The 20,386-nt window shown below is 35.3% G+C and overlaps 4 protein-coding genes across 6 annotated transcripts; 1 reads left to right on the top strand and 3 right to left on the bottom strand.

Moving 5' to 3' along the window:
- The first annotated feature begins 4 nt into the window (after positions 1–4).
- On the top strand, positions 5–4,327 carry LOC105224949 (protein rogdi). 2 transcript variants are annotated; one of them, XM_019989748.3, is made up of 6 exons: positions 5–123; positions 596–667; positions 821–955; positions 1,018–1,175; positions 1,351–1,471; positions 1,537–4,327. In XM_019989748.3, the coding sequence occupies exons 1-6, from the start codon at positions 88–90 to the stop codon at positions 1,777–1,779; spliced, it is 765 nt and encodes a 254-aa protein (XP_019845307.1). In that variant the 5' UTR covers positions 5–87; the 3' UTR covers positions 1,780–4,327. The 2 variants fall into 2 exon arrangements, with proteins under 2 accessions (XP_019845307.1, XP_049312467.1); XM_049456510.1 differs by lacking the exon at positions 5–123 and adding an exon at positions 173–518.
- LOC105224947 (lambda-crystallin homolog) lies at positions 4,093–9,354 on the bottom strand. Of its 2 annotated transcripts, XM_049456509.1 has the most exons (4): positions 8,914–9,018; positions 8,252–8,843; positions 7,809–8,187; positions 4,093–4,996 (listed from the first exon to the last, which is right to left on the bottom strand). In XM_049456509.1, the coding sequence occupies exons 2-4, from the start codon at positions 8,284–8,286 to the stop codon at positions 4,466–4,468; spliced, it is 945 nt and encodes a 314-aa protein (XP_049312466.1). In that variant the 5' UTR covers positions 8,287–8,843; positions 8,914–9,018; the 3' UTR covers positions 4,093–4,465. The 2 variants fall into 2 exon arrangements, with proteins under 2 accessions (XP_049312466.1, XP_011201525.1); XM_011203223.4 differs by having other exon boundaries at positions 8,252–9,354.
- A 1,712-nt stretch (positions 9,355–11,066) lies between these two features.
- LOC105224950 (D-3-phosphoglycerate dehydrogenase) lies at positions 11,067–12,370 on the bottom strand. Its single transcript, XM_011203225.4, has one exon. It carries the CDS (start codon positions 12,230–12,232, stop codon positions 11,228–11,230), a length of 1,005 nt encoding a protein of 334 aa, XP_011201527.2. The 5' UTR covers positions 12,233–12,370; the 3' UTR covers positions 11,067–11,227.
- A 1,874-nt stretch (positions 12,371–14,244) lies between these two features.
- On the bottom strand, positions 14,245–18,855 carry LOC105224963 (synaptic vesicle glycoprotein 2A-like). Its single transcript, XM_011203239.4, has 8 exons — positions 18,708–18,855; positions 17,933–18,022; positions 17,546–17,870; positions 15,473–15,830; positions 15,071–15,394; positions 14,884–15,013; positions 14,671–14,827; positions 14,245–14,611 (listed from the first exon to the last, which is right to left on the bottom strand). The coding sequence occupies exons 1-8, from the start codon at positions 18,709–18,711 to the stop codon at positions 14,428–14,430; spliced, it is 1,572 nt and encodes a 523-aa protein (XP_011201541.2). The 5' UTR covers positions 18,712–18,855; the 3' UTR covers positions 14,245–14,427.
- Between the last annotated feature and the right edge of the window lie 1,531 nt (positions 18,856–20,386).

The following is a 20,386-nucleotide window of genomic DNA, read 5'->3' as shown; positions in this document are numbered from 1 at the left end:
TAGTTTTTTTCTGCGCTTTTTCTTGGTTTTCCACTTTGTTTAACGCTAACGTCTGTCAAACGTCATTCCGTCATCCGCACACAAACAATGGAAGACACCGAAGTTGAAGAAATTAAAAATCTTGTAAGTTTTCTTTAAAAAAATGAATAAAACTAAAGTTTTTTAATGATTGTGTAAACTAATTGCAATTGCAAGGACAAGATGAAAGGCCAACATGTTGGCTCATAATGAGTTACGGTCAATAGAGTCAAATACAAGCAGCTGAATATATAGATAATTTTCGCATCGTAAATCATGAATAAAATAATCAATATAATTGAAAAGAAAAAAACAATACTAAAAAACCAAAACGAATAAAGCTACTATAAAAGATTCTGTGTTCATATTCTGAAATAAATACATATATCTTTATATATATAAGTTATTCACATTGTTTTAACTATTGCACTCAAGATGTGTAATAAATTTACTTCTTTTCATCAGCGGTAATCAGTATATGCTGTGGCAAAAATCAATAAGTAAAAATTGGCGCCCGTTCTACAATTGCGGTTGTCTGCAAAATTAAATTAAATTGTAATTACTTTTCTTTTTTCAGCAAACCGAATTTGAGTGGGTTATGCGTGATGAGGTTCACGCCATACTTAAGAAACTACGAGAGATTCTAGTGGTGAGCAATTTTTATTGTTGATTCTTCAATAGTGGGCTAAAAACTTTAAAAACAAAGAACTTGTTTTTCAGTTATAACTTTTAAAGAAAAGTTAAAAAAGAAAAACATTATTATATACCTAAATATGGCTAATACATTTTTGTAACGTTACAGGAGTGCGCAAGACGATTTCCGGTACCATGTTTTCCAGACAACGAGGGTAAACGTACTGAAAAGTTTGTGTTAATGGCTGCACAGGATCAGTTAAAGTGTTCCGTCACGCTCACTGGCGACAGCATAACTCAAGCTGTAATTTTGATAATATTTTTTAAATTGACTTGCCAGTATGAAATAATTTGTGTATTTTCAAGGATATTAGTTACAAATTAAAACGTGCATCCAGCCAAGTGCAACGTACGTCCATAACACCCGATGCGCCATGGAAACTTCAACAGGTGCAAGATGCTGCAAATCATCTACAACAAGCTATCAATCATATTGATAATGTTGACGGCAATTATGCATTCAAGTACGTATAAACAATATTATATATGTACATATGTATATATCCATCATTTATTATTTGTAAATGATTTGGGATTTATATTTTACTTATTATATACATAAGAACCAAGAATAAGAATATTTTGAATATTGCTCCAATGCTGTAATTTTCCTTTACATTTCCTCCTTCTTTTTTTTAGATCTCGCGAAGAAGTGCTTCAAATAATTGGCGAATTGATAGGAGCTCTGCAGCGTGGTCGAACTAGTCTAATAATACCAAAGAAAAAGGCAATAGATGAACTTATGAAGGGGCGAAATATGGTGATTTCTATCATATTAATATTGACAAAAGTAACTATTAATAACATATGGTTTTTAAATTACAGAAATCGCTAACACCTAACCTACCAGAAGATCAAGCAATATCCTTCTTTTTACAATGCCACAAACTCATTGTAGCTGTTTATCAATTGTTAAACGTTCAGGGAACTATGAAAATGGAAGCCACTCAAGCTGAATGTTCAGTTGGTTGGCTTAACGAGGTGCTTGTGTTGTTCACTGTTGGCCTAACGCTATGCCAGCAGCTCAAGGATAAAATTAATGCATTTAAAATGGACGTATCAAGTTAGTAAATTACATGCCATCTTCAAAATATTTTGTTGAATGTAAGTTAATATTCATATATACATATATGTATATTTATATATATATATATATATTATGCCAAAGCCAACATATACAGTGTGCGGGTTCAAACCATTCTAGTACTATAAAAAAACTAAGTACACCTACTATATTTATAATACCGTACATGCAAGTAATATATCAATGGTTAGTTATAAATACGTACATACATATCGGCAATAGAAAAAGGCATGCTACAAATATATAACTTCCATTAGTTGTGGCGATAAACCTATACACAGTCACATTCACAGTTACTATGATGAAGAAGGTGTTACAAAAGCGGGTGGTAACCAAGTAAATTTATTGATCTCAACCAGTTAAACATAACTTGAGCATTATGTTATTATTTTTCGAATTTCAACATTCGGTTTTAGTATTTGCATTTTAAGAAATAAGTAAATAATTTTTTTAGTTTTTGCTTACCACCCTGAAAGTTAAAAAAAAATCAGATCTTAGCAAATCTTTGGCAGTAAGTACATGTTGGGGCTTAGTTCGGCGTGTGTAGCCAAGTATGTATATTGCAATCAGTTGAGGTTGTAAAAGTTTTTCACCTTTATGACTCTTAGATTACAATTATCTTTACGTACTAGGCATCGGTTGTAGTAAAAGGAATAAAATTTCATTATGCATTTTCTGTATTTATTTACATAAATAAATTTGCTGCTGTTTTCATTCTCACTTCAGCCTATATCCTATCTTTAAGTACATTCTCTGACGAATTTTTATAATTTAGGATTTGTTAAAAAAATTATAAAATAAAGTTTTTTGAGGAATATTGTAAATGTTCATGAGATTATTATAAATTCCAGTTAGTCTCGTAGGAATTTTTATTAAATAAAATTTTATATTCTCTGTGCATTTTTTATTTGTTTTACAATATGCATTTCTATGGCCATACCATTTTTTTGATGAATATACTTTTCTTTTTAACATATTATCGGCAAAAGAAAAGCATATTTGCAGACAAAAAACCCCAAATTATTTGCGGTAGTGTTGCCTATTTAAAGTTGAACATAATTTGGGTTCTTGTTTTCCCCCTCAAGGAAGCGGATTGATAAATCTTATACATAGATCTTCATACATGCTTATTGGTCTCTTATTAGCAATATATGTACATACATTGGTCTGTTTCACACGGTCAAGCTGCTCCACATAATTTTGTTATTATTTTTTAATGTTAACGCATTTTTGGGCAAAAAGAATTTCTAATACATACATGAATATCCATATATGTAAGGATGTGTGTTTCACAAACTTAATGCCACCTTCGAAAAAGCTGCAAAAATGTTAAAAAAACTGTAACAATAGTTGTGTGCACGTGTATGTATGTATGAACACTGGGGTGCTGCCGTTAGTAATATTAAGCTGCAAGAAGCAACATAGTATTTATAAAAATATATACGTATGCATGTCAGCAACAGCAATACGAGTATGTAGTAGCAACGACAAAAGCAAACGCAGTTATCCAACTGAAATTTATTGGTTCAACAAAAATTAATAATAATAATTAAATAAAAAATTGACAATAACTTCTATTCTGCAACTTGCAAAGCTAAACCGTTAAATACACAATGGCATAAGTAATATAAACGGAATACTTTGCGCATACTAAATGTGCTGTATTGAAAATATAAATGTCATCAAAGTTCTATTCATAATTACATTTAAAAATGTTGATTACAATTTTTATAAAAACAGGCGAAATGGTGACTATTTCTCCAACTGGCCATTTAGCGAATTTATTGCCTTTCAGTGATTATATCGTGAAAAATGTCGAACAATTTAATATTTTGTATATTATTCATGTCTGCTAACAGTATTTTGAATTTTTACAAGTACTTACTACATAACCTAATTAGGTGTGAGAGTTAACGAGTGTTACTATCCTTACCTTAAACAGCAATGAGAAGTACGTGTGTCTCACGATTTTTTTTACCGAATTTCAATATGTAGTTTTAAGATAAAATGAAAGCCCAAACAGAAAATTGGAATCAATTACTCTTGATTGCCTTGGATTAATGAAATTATTGATGAAACAAAATTAATTATCTTTGCGTGATTATAAAAAATTGGAAAAATAGAAAAATATCCTTTATCTCGCTATTTACTTAATATATAAGGCGCTTTAAATCTCGAAAGAAACCGTTTAACTACCTACTCAACTAAATACCTGTATACTTAAATTTACTTAAGCGTATTTATTTACAACCATATGTGTTTTAAACTAAAATAGTAAAAAAAAAAAAGAAATTACGTTCTTTCGTTAGCATTTAAGTATTTATTTACATGCAACACATAAGTATATGATTTATGTATGTCTCATTAAGAGCGTGGAGCATAGTATATCGCGTAAGAAGCTCCCATTTTAAGAATAATACATGTTTAAAAAAGCTCATGTTATACAACAAATTAGCATACATACAAACATGATAAGTGAATAGCGTTTTTTGTAAGCTACAATATTAGATTTATATATACATATGTATGTATTACAATTGAATTAAAAAAAAAAAGTTGTTAAATGAGTTTATAATTCAAATAAATGTAATCAACGTTACTAAAATAACGTATAAATTCAACAGATATATTTACATTTCATTCATATTTATATACTTTCACCGTGACATTTTATTCATTCAGCTTTTTCTTCAAAATGCTCAACTGTGTTAAGCAATTATCACGATAGTTTCGTCGTTCAGCCAACTTGTCTAACGGTACCATAACTTCCAACTGTTTCGCGATCTCCACCGCTGTTGGGCCTTCCATTTTCGGTGTTGGTCCCATAGTTTGACTTACTGCATACATGGTGTTTGTATAGCGTTCGAAGTAATTGGTCATACCCTCGGCATTTAAATGTGCCGTCTCAAGTGGTCCCAAGAAAGCATAACGCATGCCCAAACCGTCGGACATTACACTATCCACATCCTTAACGTCGACAATGCCGCTGTCGACCAAACGCCAAGTCTCATTCAATATGGCATACTGTATGCGATTGAGTACGAAACCTTCGATTTCACGACTCAAAACGACGGGCTTCTGACCAATTTCCTCCATGATGGCGCGTGTCTTTTGCACTACCTCTGGTTTTGTCCATGGAGCGGGTACAACCTCTACCAGTGGAACATAGTATGGTGGATTGACGGGATGTGAAACGAGTACCTATTGTAAGAAATAAATAAATTTAGTATTTTTAAATATATATTAATATTACAAAGAAGCAAGTTATGATTGCTTGCTTGTTCGATTAATAAAAAAATTTATTTTCCTGAGTTTACTCCTTTAGTTGAAAAATGTGTTTTCCGAATAAAATTAATCGCATATCATTGCTTTTTACAGTGTTAAAATATAATCATCCGAATTAGTACTTGAGATTTTGAGATGTCTATACTATATTTATTTCCTTTTCTTTTCAAGAAGCTGCCCTTTGGTCGCAACCACCGATATCCATCCTCTATAGCAATAGCTGCCATACAAACTGAGCTTTCCAAATCAAGTTTTTGTATGGAAAACCATTTTAATTGTGAAGGGTATTATAGATATGTATTGTTTTTTACAAATATACATAAAGTTTATGGGTCACTGGGAAGTTACATTTATTTATAAAATTTTAAAATGCTCAATTTTTAATAAAATAGTGTATTAAAAAATTTGTAGTATAGTTTCAGAGTTGTACTTGCTCCGTCTTGCTATTTATGAATCATCTGACGATAGCAATGCATTATAGCAAATATTTAATCAATTTGCAATTAAATTTAATTTGAGTTCTTTTTTTGACTATCAACAATTAATAATCTACATCTACATGCGCAAACGGTTGAAATAACGCGGTACTTTAAATGCACGCCTGGCGCCCGTGCCGTTAAAATGTTTTTCCTAAAAGAGCAGCCACTTCAGATAGGGTCATTTCAAGAGCGCAACAACATACCAGAGCATGAATACAACGGAACTAAGGTGAATATTTATCAATGCTGATATGCTCAAGGATTTATGCATGGAAACTAATATTCTTATCTAAGTCACCTTGCTCAGTTGCGTTGCTGAAAATGTTATCCGAAAGCATAATTTTATAATTTCAGAGATCAGCAGAAGAGCAAGTGATCAGCGGCATGTTTTCCTCTTTATGTTTGAAAATGGTGCCACATGAATAAAGGGTGATTTTTTAAGAGCTTGATAACTTTTTTAAAAAAAAAAACGCATAAAATTTGCAAAATCTCATCGGTTCTTTATTTGAAACGTTAGATTGGTTCATGACATTTACTTTTTGAAGATAATTTCATTTAAATGTTGACCGCGGCTGCGTCTTAGGTGGTCCATTCGGAAAGTCCAATTTTGGGCAACTTTTTCGAGCATTTCGGCCGGAATAGCCCGAATTTCTTCGGAAATGTTGTCTTCCAAAGCTGGAATAGTTGCTGGCTTATTTCTGTAGACTTTAGACTTGACGTAGCCCCACAAAAAATAGTCTAAAGGCGTTAAATCGCATGATCTTGGTGGCCAACTTACGGGTCCATTTCTTGAGATGAATTGTTGTCCGAAGTTTTCCCTCAAAATGGCCATAGAATCGCGAGCTGTGTGGCATGTAGCGCCATCTTGTTGAAACCACATGTCAACCAAGTTCAGTTCTTCCATTTTTGGCAACAAAAAGTTTGTTAGCATCGAACGATAGCGATCGCCATTCACCGTAACGTTGCGTCCAACAGCATCTTTGAAAAAATACGGTCCAATGATTCCACCAGCGTACAAACCACACCAAACAGTGCATTTTTCGGGATGCATGGGCAGTTCTTGAACGGCTTCTGGTTGCTCTTCACCCCAAATGCGGCAATTTTGCTTATTTACGTAGCCATTCAACCAGAAATGAGCCTCATCGCTGAACAAAACACGCGCGCGAAACACATTTCGAACCGAACACTGATTTTGGTAATAAAATTCAATGATTTGCAAGCGTTGCTCGTTAGTAAGTCTATTCATGATGAAATGTCAAAGCATACTGAGCATCTTTCTCTTTGACACCATGTCTGAAATCCCACGTGATCTGTCAAATACTAATGCATGAAAATCCTAACCTCAAAAAAATCACCCGTTACAAATATGATTTTTTTTATATCTTATCAAAATTTGTATGCCATATAAAATGCGAGTGTACATGCACCAAAACACCTACATATTTTTCTATATTAGCTTTTTTGTGAATAAACAAAGTGATAACAAACAATTTGTTATCTGACACTCAAACAAGTGTTAGAAAGATGGCACTTGTGCTTAATTAATGACGCGCTCGATTACGCAAACCCACAATCAATTTATGATTTTTTTTAATGCTTCCTAAGATCACCACAATTTGTCGCAATTTCTTTTTAATCTCACCAACGCAGTCTATTGATGCTGTTTTATGTGAAATTATGAATGATTGACGTCGTTTTGTGCGAACATTTGTGACTTTGTGGGTTTGCCTTTATAGCATTGTTTTATAACCTTTTGGTTATTGTTAGTAATTTGATTGGTGACTTAGAGGGTAGTTCAATCAGTGTTATCACTGTTATTTTGATTGTAAAATTCAATTGGCTAATCGAAATCATGTACATATGTATATATGTGAGAAACGGACATACATATACATACATATTTATGTATTTTTTCGCAAATATATATACTTAGTGAATTTATGTTTATCACTCCATTGTTATTGCAGGTAATTTTTTTTAACTAATAATTCATTCAGTCAATTAGAGTACACTCTAATAACGTGAATATATCATCCTATCAATGAGCAGATTGAATGAATTTACGTCAGTTCGTAAGTCAAATCAAGGTGAAAATCTGTACACATGTCCAAATATTTTACCTAAAGCTGATTGCTTAGAATGCTCTATAAACTAGTTTTCATGCATTGTTGAGCAACAAACTTTTTGTTTGCTTTTTTACAGTTACAATTTTGGATTATAAAATGTAATTAGCGCATAAATTTACTTACATTCGACTGGTGTTTCAAGTCTTTCGAGAATAACGATGGCAGGAAAGTACTTGTGGAGCTGGAGAGTATGGTTTGCTCTTCAACAACTTCATCCAATTGCTTGTAAAGTGCCTGTTTCCAATCCAAGCGTTCTGGTATACATTCCTGTATGAATATAGCATCTTTCACCAATACTTTAATATCAGTTGTGCCCGAAATGAGTGCGAACTGCTGGCTGGCATTCAGTTTACCACGTAGCAAGCCTTTAGCTTCCAAGGCTTTGAGCTCCTTTTCCGTTTCCTTCAAAGCATTTTCAATTTGAGTTGGTACATTATCGTAGAGCACCACTGTGTAGCCAACGGAGGCGAATAACATGGAAAACGAACGTCCAATAAGACCGCTAAATTATAATACGTTTAATTTGATATAATTTGTTCAAGAAATATGTTTTTGAATGTCCTCACCTGCCAATAATTCCCACTTTGCCTTTGCCTGCCATTATTTAAAATAATTTGAAAACTTTAACGCAATTAACTTTGTCGGTTATAATACGAGTACGCTTTGTACTATATATTAGCTGCCGGTCTTTATAGTTAGACTTTTACTATACGTTTGACGGCTTTTGCAGTGGCAGAGCGTGTATAAATACTGTGTTGCTCTTACCGCAGTGGCAGTCGGTGCGGTTTGCTCAGAGCATTGACGTTTTGCCTGTCACTCGCATCCCCCGAATCCGCTACACGAGTCTGTTAACAATGTTGTCAAACATGCATATTGGCCTCTTAACAATGATAAGGCATATCAATATTATAAATAAATGGGAATAAACTTGCATGTCCAAATTAGAGATTAGAATTAAGCAATATCTCACGTAAGGAGAACTGTATGATTGTTTCCACCATTAGGCGTGTTAGGTACGTGTTTATTTAAGTTTATACGTATTTGTATGTATTTTGCTGCTGTTTTATGTATTTTATGTACGAAGATAAGTTATTTTTTATTTTGTGTAAGTGGTGCCGTTATATAGATTTCCTCCTATTTGGTATAATATGAACCGACCTAATCCATTTTTCTTACCGAATAAGCATACTAACGAAATCGCTTAGTCATACTTATGTAACTGACCTACCTGACTTTACATACTTGGAGCTGTTCGCTAGCGATTTATCGCATGTTTTATAGTTTTGATTAATACCATTCTATGGAAGTGGGCTTGGTGCTAGTTCAAACATATGAATTCTAAATGTCATTCCAAAATTTAGGAATTTTAGGAATTACAATCCGTATTTCCGAAGCTACGTTCGATTTTTCACAAACGAAGAAATACAAGGTTTGTCCGGAAAGTAATAGCACAGAGCCGATTTAAAAAAAAATTATTGAACCAATCGCTACAATTCTTTAAAAACCTTTCAAAATAGGCTCCTTCTGTGACGATACAGCGCTGCCAGCGCGATTTCCAAGCATTGAAGGCGTCACGGAAGGTATACTCCGGAATAGCCTTGAGAGCCGAGGTGCATGCTGCTTGGATCCCCTCTGTCGTCTCAAAATGCTTGCCTTTCAGCGGCAGTAGGGCGGCTGCGGAAGCTTTTGTGATGCCAGCTTTGGTTAGGTAGCTGTTTACAAGATACTTACAATTGGCTGTTATGTCTTGTCGGACCCGATTAACCCTTCGTTTGAGTCTCTTGAGAACTTCCACGTAAAACTCTGCGTTGACGGTTTGTCCAGGAAGGAAAAATTCATGGTGTATGGATAGATGTCAAAAAAGGCAATGAGCGTCGTTTTCACATTGGATTTGCTCATTCATCAGCAACCTCTTCCCGGTCCTCCAAAAGGCCCTGGTGCCACCGAAATACACCACTTCTTGCTAAAGCAACATGTGGGTAAGCTTGCTTGATAATATCAAATGTCTCTGTTGCAGATTTACCGTACCTCTGCTCTAACGACCGCTGCATTTTCGGCTTGCACCACTCACAGAAACACGTCGCGCGAAAATGTTTGTCCTGACTTTCCAAGCACTCGGAGGTAACTGACCGCTCGTTCGTTAGCTAGGAACGCCCTCTACTGAATCCAGTCGGTGCGCGCACTCTCCGAAGTACAGTCGCGGCGGAAGAAAATCAGTCCAATTACTTTTCGAACAAACCCTGTAAACATTTGTTCGAAATGTTTCGGGATTTAGAAATCTCATAGTAGAATATAATAGATTCAAGTATTTGATATTTAATCCTCACAAGCGTTATTTTGGCCGGTTCTGTAAAATGTCTTAAGGAGAGATCCAGTGCCTCCTTAGAGCACTATTGAAATTTTGTGAAATCCAACGATTGTGCAGTCCAAATTATGGTTTAACCCATTATCGTATATTAATTCATTTCGGTTCTCACTACACAAAACTGAGGTTATACTTGCACTCTTGTTTAAACTTTCTATTTCTACTCAATGAGCAGGTGTTACCTGGGACGCCGGCCGAAAACGGGTTACTTCTCACAGGTATATTGTTTTTTCGAATTATCTTTTTAAGTTTCTTCGCTCAATCTTATGATTTGTGAACTAACGAAATGTTTGAGTACGCGCTAATATTGTATTAAATGGACACTGAGAGTGGACATTAAATACTCTCTAATGCACTTCACAAAAATGATTTTTTAAAGAGAGCGTTATGCAGTCTCTGCGCAATAGCAAAAAAAACGATGTTGAACAAATAATTTAAAACAACACACAGTGAGATCAAATTTTATCTCACTGTGACCACAAATTCTATAGATTTTATATATAGTATAGAAATAACGGCAATAACAAACTGAACAAAGCTTTCTTCGTCAAAGTTTTTTTTAATTAACTTAAAGCTTTTATGTTAATATAAACTAGAAGTGTAGAATCCATACCAGAGAATGTTAAAAATAAAAGCAAACCGTTTTGCAGGCAAGTACATATTGTATATTAATAATCTCTTTATGTGCTCGTACATACAATATTTGAACTACGAGTACAACAATTTAGTGCAAAGCTACGTGTTCGCTTTCTCAGTCTCATTAAGCTTAACAGCGCTCAGAGCGATCTATCGATATTTGTTATGTTGAAAAAGTAGTCAACAAGTGTCTTACGATGGGCTTGAGAAGAGAGAGATTATAAAATTTCGCTGACTACAGTCAATAAATAAAATTAAATATTATCGCTGTTTGCATATTCGCTTGTATTCGTATGCTCCTTTACAGCGTACCGTACCTTCATTTACCCCCATTTACCTCCATTTTGTGTAATAACATCTCGTAGAGATAACACGAATGATTACGTTTGTAATAGAAAATTTATTTATTAATGACATTCCTGCTTCAGCAATACATACTTTGTATTTATTCTAATATAAAATTGCATAATACATGAACTGTGGCACAAAACTAGCGATCTTTGATGGCAAGATTAAATATATACAAATTTATTTGATTCTCTCAGTTAGCTTTCAGCACATCTTTATTTATGACACCGGGATATGTTGTGTATTTCGGTGACTTTCCGGTCAAAGCAATGAATTGCTCGGCAACTTCGACTGCCACACGTACCTGTGCCTCAGCTGTGCTGGCGCCCAAATGTGGCGTCGCCACCACTTTCGGATGCGCGATCAACGCTTTGGTCACCTCCGACTTTGGCGGCTCTTCAGGGAACACATCGAAAGCGGCGCCACCGCAAATGCCACTTTCTAATGCGTCTAAAACGGCTTGCTCGTCAATAATACCACCGCGTGCCACATTCACCACTTTAACGCCACGTTTACACTTCGCAAGCGTTTGCATCGAAATTAAATTCCTAGTCTGCGGTATAAGTGGTGTGTGTACGGTGATATAATCTGCCAATGGCCAAATGCTATCCAACTCCATTTTTTCAATGCCTGCTGCGCGAGCCTCTTCTTCGGTTGTTATCGGATCGTAGCCAATCGTACGCATACCCCATGTCTTCATACGTATGGCCACTTCGCGTCCAATGCGTCCTAAACCGATGATCGCCAGCGTTTTGCCATACAGTTCCGTGCCACTGTACAACTTGCGATCCCAACGACCCTCCTTCAAGCTTTGTGCTGCCGGCACAATTGGTCGCGCCAAAGCGCCAATTAGCAGACAAGTCAGTTCACAAGCTGAAATGGAATTTCCTCCTGGTGTATTTAGCACAACCACACCATGGCTTGTAGCTGCAGCCACATCGATATTGTCGACTCCCGCGCCAGCGCGTCCCACCGCCTTCAGCTGTCCACCATCTGCGGTACCTGCCTTGATAACTTCAGCTGTTATCTTGGTGTCCGAGCGTACAATGACCGCATTGTAATTTTTCACCACAGCGCATAATTCGCTAACGGGTAATTTCAGTCTTGTGTCCACATTTATGCCATTATTTTGTAGCAATTCCACACAAGCTTTATCTACCGCATCACAGATCAATACATTTTTAATATCAACAGACATTTTGAACTGTAGTAACCTCTCTGCCGGTGCGTACAAAAGTGAATGATAAGATGAAGGTTCGCGTTTGAATTGCTTGAGCTAAATATTGGAACGTCTGTCTTGCTCTGAGCGCGGCTTATAACTAAAGTCTTCTGTTAAGTTTTATTGCATTTATATGAGCAGGTTCAGGTTCGACAGAGCAATAAAACGAAGTCTGAAAATTTCAATGCACCTCACGACGAGAGAATCTGAATTAACATTGTTTTGCTTTTTAGCAAAAGGGAATCTGCAAAATTTACACATTACCTATTGATAACATTCGCAACTTTGGAATTTTGATGAGGGAACCAGAGAACGAATGTAAGTTGCCTGTGTTCAAAATTGAACATGTTCGTTGCTACCAAGGGACGGACAATAACATTATATTTAAACCTTTTATATATTTCACAAATGTTAAATAAGATAAGAAAAATCTTACTATTGTAATAACGATAATACAGTCCACTAATATTAAATATCTATGTTCAAATATATTGAACATACATACACATACATATATGTATATAAACAGGCACATACTTAAAATGCATTGACATGCAAAACAATAGCATTCAACAGACAATAACACAAACATTACTAAGGATAAGGTGTCTGCATATGATAATCCATGGGTTCTTAGAAAACATTTTTGCAACTGCAAACTGATAATACTTGTACATATGTAGTACATATGTCATTTCTACATCATCAACAAAGTAAAGACTTTTCCCTGCAAGCCGTAGTCAGATTGCAAAAACACGATGAAATGTGTTCAGTTGTTTACTTGAAAGACAAAGTAACAACAGAGAAGCTAACATTTTCAATAATTGTGATCACTGTTAAGCGTCAGTCGTCACTGGCTGATATAAGTATAATCATTTGTATGTTATGTCTTCGACAACTTTCTACATTACGCTGAAATACTAATGACGGAGTACCCTCCGAGTGCTAGACGGAAGCAATGATACATAAACTATTGGCTATTCTATTATTCATAACAAGGCTTATCAAAAGAATCGTGCGAAATTGATACCCCTTGACGCTATGATTATCAATTCGGAACCAACAACTAATCCTCCTAACAACTAACTACTATTTCTAAAATTAGAATATTTAAGTTTGCTTGTTTCGTTTTTAGTGTGAGTGTGAAACAGAATTCCAGACGAATGTTCAGCAGTATGTACATATTTACATTTAACATGTGAATACTTAAGTAAAACATACATACACATTGGACTTTTTCACCAATTATCATAAATTTTTGCTCTCAATTTTTGTAAGTTTGTTGTTTGTAAACAAACGGGGACTTGCCTCTTTATGCTCTTTATGAATTTTTTGTGAGAGTTTGTTCAATTCTCTACTGGTATACACCCACTGACAAAATTGAACTTGGACTGGCTCACTGAAATTGCACGTGTAAATCAGATCGATTGAAACAAATCTATTCTTTATGATGGTTGATATCCTATATCCATTAGAATATGTTTAGCACATTGATTTGCCAGCTTTCGGTTTACGAGGAGTATACTATACATATACATATGCATAATAGGTTCTGCGTTCTAACTATCGACACCCTTTCCAGTGTTTTATAACATTGTTTGAAGCGTCTTGCAAGTGCGGGACAAGAGCATAAGAGATGTTCCATTGTTTCCCTGGTGTCTTGCTCTTGACATTTCCTGCAGTCACCTCGATCCGTCAGCCCCATTCTGCTGGCGTTTTGCGACCATACCAGTGAGTATTCCAATTACATATGTTCCTACAGTCTCCTCTATCAAGAGTGAGTAGAAACTTTGTATATTTTTGGCCTACTGCGTTGCTCGTGATCTTTGTAGGTTTGCAACCTCATAGATCATTCCATCAAATTTTAATCTTACCAAAAGACCTGAAAAAAATGCGAGCTTATTTTGAATGCTATAATAAATATTTGTGTTGAAATGCATGAAAATGTATTATTTTTTGTCAGTCCGGGTCAAAGATGATCAGATGGTATCTACATTTATCTGAATATAACTGTCATATTTTTATTTTAATATACATTTATTAATTTTTTGTAATTTCATAGGTTTCGTATAAAATAAATTATAATTGGCTTTTGCCTTTGCTTTGAGGTTAAAATGTGCTTTCTTAAATTTCACCAAGAGCTTTGCCTAAAGTTTTTAAAGTTTATATTCTGTTTACGATTCACCATGAACATTTTTACGCGCCAGCAGCAAAGCAAGAAAAGCGCAAACGAACAGAGCTCCACAGTAGATATAGAAATTCCATTCGCAGTGCTGACCCATCAAAGCTCCAGCAACGTTGGCCCCGGCTATACTTCCAACACGACCCACCATAAGTGATATGCATGAAGCCATGGCGCTATTTTTATGAAAAAATTTGAATTTGTTTTAAGTAAATCTTTCTATATTACGGCTTACCGCAAGTGTGTTGGATACAGATCTATTGTAATAGCATTCAGCACAATGGTTGCCACGCCCACCACGAAAAAAAGCACATACAGGTAGGCGGCAATAACTGGATTGACTATGAAAACCGAAGCTAAGCCGCAGGATGTGAAGAATATGATGGTAATAACTGTAAAATTCTTTTATTATTTCTACTGATTGTATATATCTGGTATGAAGACCTACAAAGAATCAATATTTTTCCGACACGATTTATGATAAAACCCACCACTGCGAATGAGCTGGCGTATAGTATTTCCATAATAAGCGAGTAATAAAATGTAGGAGTCTCCAGTTTAGTCACACACTCAATCGTCTAAAAGTAAAGTTTAGAATTTCAAGGTTTAATGTACTTCCAAGAAATTTTACTCACTCCATCAGTTTTGTATAACGCGTCTTGCTGGTCATAGACAATTTCACATATTTGTTTGTGTTCGCCTGGGTGTTCCTTTATGAAAGCCACCATACTATTGATTGTTTGCGGGAACCACATATAGAGGCCATTGGCCGCGACTAATACCCAAAATTGAATATTACAAATTATTACCGTAATTTGCAAGTATTTCCGTTGGAATAGTGGGGCGGTTTGACTCCACATAGTTTGCAAAAATACGAGTGCAAAATTCGAGTTCGAATCGCAGTTGTTAAATTTCGGTGTTATGATCGAAGTGTCATCATCTGGGAGAATATGTGTAATCTATGAGAGCGTTAGTGAATTAATCATAAAAATAATTACGTCAGTGAAAAGAGTAAATACTACATTTTTTTATCTTACTCTAAGTGTTTCCTTTCCATTATTCCAGCGGTGCATTTTTTGCAACACCTGTATGGCCTTGGTCTCCTCACCGATCGTCAGTAAAAACTTTGGACTTTCGGGCAAAATATAAATTATAATACTGCAAAGTAATCCGGGAACACCACATACGATTAAAAAGACCCGCCATGGTCTATAGTTTATGCGTAGAAATGTTAAAGGCAAAACCCAGTCTTGATTTATCACCAAGTAAGCTATCATCGGCAGAAGCATCGCAACAGCGGAAAATATGACTGCTGAGCACATAATTGCGCGAGAACGTGTTTTTGGTGCATGGAATTCGCCAAGGTAAGCGTAAATGACAGTAGTGCTGGACACACTATTCGAAAAAAATGTATGTATGTATAATGTGAAAAATCATCTACATTTGATAAATGTTTTAATGGGAAGAGAACTATTACTTATAGAGCGACTTTGCTAATTTCAAAGAACTAACGTGTTTTTCAATAGGGACGCTACAAAAATAGACCGATAGGAACAGCAACCACACCATATTTTTTCCTGTACTTTTGACATTTCTCTTCAGTATGGTTTGCCATTTCATCATGGAAAGATATACGACCCAACAACGAGTCGTAATTATTAAAATTTACTACCGAAATTCGGAGTCAGTGCTCCCACTTTAAGATCAACAATTGAGCGTCTAGTGGAAAAATTGGCGTCCACAGACACAGTACTAAACGTTCCAGTTCGAGAATATTACTGCCGTTAGCGCATCAATTGAGTAAGATCCAAATCTCTCACCCGTCGTTCTCAAGCGTTTGGCATCTCTGTGATTTCGTTGTGGCGAATTTTGCGAAAAGATCTTGGCTTTACATCCTTACAAGCTCAAATTGACGCAAGAACTTAAGCCTCTTAACCACCAGAATCGTCGTATGTTCTTGAATTGAGCTGAGCAACAACTTGAAAATGAACCGGACTTTCATCGAAAAATCATGTTCGGCAATGAAGCATATTTCTAGCTGAACGGCTTCGTCAATAAGCAAAATAGGCGTTATTGGTCATGCAGCAATCCACACGCACTCCATGAGTCATCATTATTGCATCCCGGAAAAATTAAGGTTTGGTGCGATTTATGGGCCAACGGCGTCATTCTTCTTCCGTGATAATGAAGACCAGCACATTACCTTTGAATGGGAACCACTCAGTGATAACCGAATATTTTTAGCCCAAATTGAATGATATGGACTTGAACAATATGTGGTTCTACAATAACGGCGCCACAAGCCATACAGCAAATGTCACATTCGATTTTTTGAAAACCAAGTTTGATGAACGTGTTATCTCACGAAATGACCCAGTCAAATGGTGGCCTCGGTTGTGCGATTTGACGACGTTAGACTATTTCCTGTGGGGCTACGTCAAGTCTATGGTGTATGCCAACAAGCCAGCAACGATTGATGAACTTCGTACGAATATCGACCTGAAATTGCAGCAGTATCGGCCGATTTATGCTTGGAAACCGTCGAAAATTGGGTTCAGCGTTTGGACTTCTGCAAGCGTGTCCATGGTGCCCATGCAAAAGAAATCGAGTTCCATATATTATATAAAGGCAGCGCATGTACTTTCACAAGAATAAAGAATTTCATTGATATCCCAACCCGTTTTTGTTTTATTAAAAAAACTTTTGTAGTGCTCTTATTGAGGGTTTAACTTAAAAAAAAAGTGGGTCCCCTTGACTCTGTTGCTGATCTTCAGGAACACCGCTAAAAAACTTTCGCTCTTTCTGAAAAAATTTACACTTCATATTTACACAATATCAAAATTACTATCAAAATTTAAATTTAAAAAATTACGTCGATCATGGTATATCTAAATAACGATCGTGTCAATCGTAATCTGCGAATGACTGATCGTGTGATCTGTCCAGCCGTTTCGTACAATTTTTTCTCATCGGCTCTGAAAACAACGTTTCAAAAACCGACCGAAAGTCAAAAACTAATAACATCAATAAATAAACCATTCATTCATAGTTAAAAACAAAATCATTTAACTTTTATCTTTGGTCGATACTGACAAAATGTTGATACTTACAAGAATCCATTGACGAAACGCAGTAAAACCATTGTCCAAAAATTGTGTGCAAAACTGGAGAAAACAGTAGACACAAAAGCTACCAGCAAAGTGGACCATAACACGTGCCGACGTCCCTTGGTATCAGCAAAAAATCCCCACAAATGTGAACTAGCGATTATACCCACAAAATTGATTGTGCTGAGTATACCCTTGTCGCGATTGGTCAGTTGCAATTCGCATTGAGCGATGGGCAGCACAAAGCCTATTGAACTGGTCTCCAGCACCATTGTGCCCGTCACCAAGCCGGAGATGAGAATCAAAATATAGTTGAATTTGCCAAAATCTGCAGGAGAAATATTACAGGAGAAAGAGAGTTTACTTTTTATGCTCTACTTCTCTACTTACTTGTTAGAGCCAATGCTTCAGTGAAGGTGTAGGTGCCTGGCTCACGAATTCGATTCACTGTTTTGGCATCTAGTGTGAAAATTGTTGTGGCTGGTAAAAAGTAAAAGTAAAGGAATAGAAAACAAGCAAAAATTAACAATAGAATATCACAGCGGTGTTTTTTATCATCACATATCACGGCTTGAAAATTAATCGGTAAAATTATATTATTTTCACAAAACTATCACACTGAATTTGTAATTCTGATTTCTAGATATGAATTGTTTGTTCATAAAACAGTTGCTGATTTCTAGTAGCAAAAGGATCTTTAGCAGAAACTAGCAGTTCTCCCTGATTTTTCCGCTCTCAACTTGTGCTCTTCTGTTAGTTTTTTGAAATAAGAAATGATTTTCCAGCATAATTTGGCTCGCTAGTGATATTTATCCATTCAGAAACAAACTCTAACAATCTCAAATTTCACATTAATTTTGTTCATTTTTTTTTAATAAAAAAATTCGAGTTACTTTGCAAACACTATATCATTTATGATCACTTATTAGTGCACTAACAGTGAATGCAAAATTTCACTTAATAAACTTGTTTATTTTATTGATAAATTGCCGTTTTTTTACTTCGAACTTTAAACATCTTTTCTCTTATTTGTATGTGTGAATATAAACATCATAATATTATTTCACTACAAGAAAGATAATATTTATGTTATCTAAATGCAATTATCATCTGTTGATATTTTCATACATACATATATAATACTATATTTATGTAAATTAATTACCCATTTTAGAAAGAAAAAGAAAAATTATTATAGTAACACTGAGCGCTTTAATCGAAAGGACCAATTCTAATTTGATTATTCTGAATTCACAATCAAATAACTACTAACTTCCTAATATAATTTATTTATTTTATCAAGCCAAGATTTAAGCAACTGTAATGAATCTGAATAAACACAATTTTATTGATTAACGAACCAGTTCTGACGCGCATATATTTTGTACACCCAGTCAGCATTTATGAGATTATCAACAGAGATGACTGGCAATATGACAAGATGTGTCCCGTGGTGAGTTAAAAATAGTTAGTGAGCCCCATTTTTGCTATTACTTATTATAGGTCGCTTGTTTGTAGAAAATTGGATAATGTGTAAGAGCTTCGGTTTTCATGAATTTTATTTACAATCTTAAAGAGTCACATAATTTGAAAGGAATCTGATTTCAGATGTGTTTATCTCACAAAAAAGGCTTCAGTTAAAAAATATTATGCGGTGAGAGATTGTACAACATGGGCCTTGCATAAATTGCCTGTTCTGCGACAGGGAATCTGAAATACCAGAACACTTGCTAATAGATTGCATAGCAGTCTGAAGATTGAAGACTCTTGGCTCCATTTTTCCAAATAGGGACACCATCGCCTCGCTAGCACCTAGCAGTATATTGGACTTTATCAATATGCCGGGGTTTGGTGAGTCTTTGTGATTTAGGAGATGGCACAATAGACCTAAGGTCGTGGGGCATTCCTCGTCTATCAATCCAATCTAATCTAATCTAGAGATTGTAAAGATTTCAAGATTTTCAGTTAGAGTTTTTCAGTATTAAATTACTCTTTAGACAAGAGTTTCTTTTTTCATTATTAGAATTTTTTACTTAAATTCCGTCCGACGTCAGTGAAAAACTGTCAGTCAGTCTGGAAATTAAGTAAAGTCTGAAATTTAAGTAAAAAAAGTCAGATTCGTCTAATATCGTGGCCAAGTTTTTGGCAGAACCGTCACGAGCAACTAACGATTGCACAAAACTAAGCTTAAAGAAACACTTCTTAAAAACACTCCATGTTGAGTCCGATCAGTTTTCAAATACATATATATTCCTCCCATTTTGCACGATCATGGTCTCCGTTGTAACACAACCTAGTAACAATACGGTCAAAATAAAAATTTGAAGGAGTAAATGGCGATTCAACGGATGTTCCTTTGAATAGGAGGAAGGTACGAAGAGGAGCTGCCTTTATGCCTGAATTTGAGATCCCCGCAAAACTAGTACGTCTGTGTAAACTGACGTTGAGCAATACCAAAAGCTCCGTCAGCATCGGGAAGGAGCTCTTCGAGCCGTTCGATACCAAATGAGATTTCAAAGGTTTGACGCGCTGTTGTAAACCCGACTATAACCGCGTAAGCGGGTCTATGCCAATAAAGAAGAAGAAGAAATGGCTGGAGCTAAGAGTTTTTAAAATACTTGCGTTGTGAAGAAAACTTTTCCGAATCTAAATTAGCTTTCGACACGAATATTTTCAAAATTATTTTCATTTTTTTTCTCATGGGAGAACCACAAATATAAGTCAAATTTTGGTTTTGTTATCAAATTTGCTTATTATTTACTAAAATAGATTGCAAATAAAATGTATTTAACAAAAAAAAAAAATCATTTTTATTTAATTTTCTAGAAATCCATATAATCACAT

This window comes from Bactrocera dorsalis, chromosome 4, assembly GCF_023373825.1.
Source record: "Bactrocera dorsalis isolate Fly_Bdor chromosome 4, ASM2337382v1, whole genome shotgun sequence".
Classification (NCBI taxonomy): domain Eukaryota; kingdom Metazoa; phylum Arthropoda; class Insecta; order Diptera; family Tephritidae; genus Bactrocera; species Bactrocera dorsalis.
The sequence above is the reverse complement of the archived record's forward strand: the minus strand, read 5'-3'. Positions and strand labels throughout refer to the sequence as shown.

What these genes read in the sequence shown, in the direction of transcription:
- LOC105224949 (XM_019989748.3), top strand. Translation starts at nt 88, where the DNA reads ATGGAAGACACCGAAGTTGAAGAAATTAAAAATCTT. An exon ending in GCGACAGCATAACTCAAGCT is followed by an intron (nt 956 to 1,017) that starts GTAATTTTGATA and finishes TGTATTTTCAAG; the next exon opens with GATATTAGTTACAAATTAAA. An exon ending in GACGGCAATTATGCATTCAA is followed by an intron (nt 1,176 to 1,350) that starts GTACGTATAAAC and finishes TCTTTTTTTTAG; the next exon opens with ATCTCGCGAAGAAGTGCTTC.
- LOC105224947 (XM_011203223.4), bottom strand. Translation starts at nt 8,286, where the DNA reads ATGGCAGGCAAAGGCAAAGTGGGAATTATTGGCAG. An exon ending in AAAGTGGGAATTATTGGCAG is followed by an intron (nt 8,188 to 8,251) that starts GTGAGGACATTC and finishes ATTATAATTTAG; the next exon opens with CGGTCTTATTGGACGTTCGT. An exon ending in ACTTGAAACACCAGTCGAAT is followed by an intron (nt 4,997 to 7,808) that starts GTAAGTAAATTT and finishes TTCTTACAATAG; the next exon opens with GTACTCGTTTCACATCCCGT.
- LOC105224950 (XM_011203225.4), bottom strand. Translation starts at nt 12,232, where the DNA reads ATGTCTGTTGATATTAAAAATGTATTGATCTGTGATGCGGTAGATAAA.
- LOC105224963 (XM_011203239.4), bottom strand. An exon ending in TGAAGCATTGGCTCTAACAA is followed by an intron (nt 17,871 to 17,932) that starts GTAAGTAGAGAA and finishes TTTCTCCTGCAG; the next exon opens with ATTTTGGCAAATTCAACTAT. An exon ending in CGTTTCGTCAATGGATTCTT is followed by an intron (nt 15,831 to 17,545) that starts GTAAGTATCAAC and finishes TTTTTCGAATAG; the next exon opens with TGTGTCCAGCACTACTGTCA.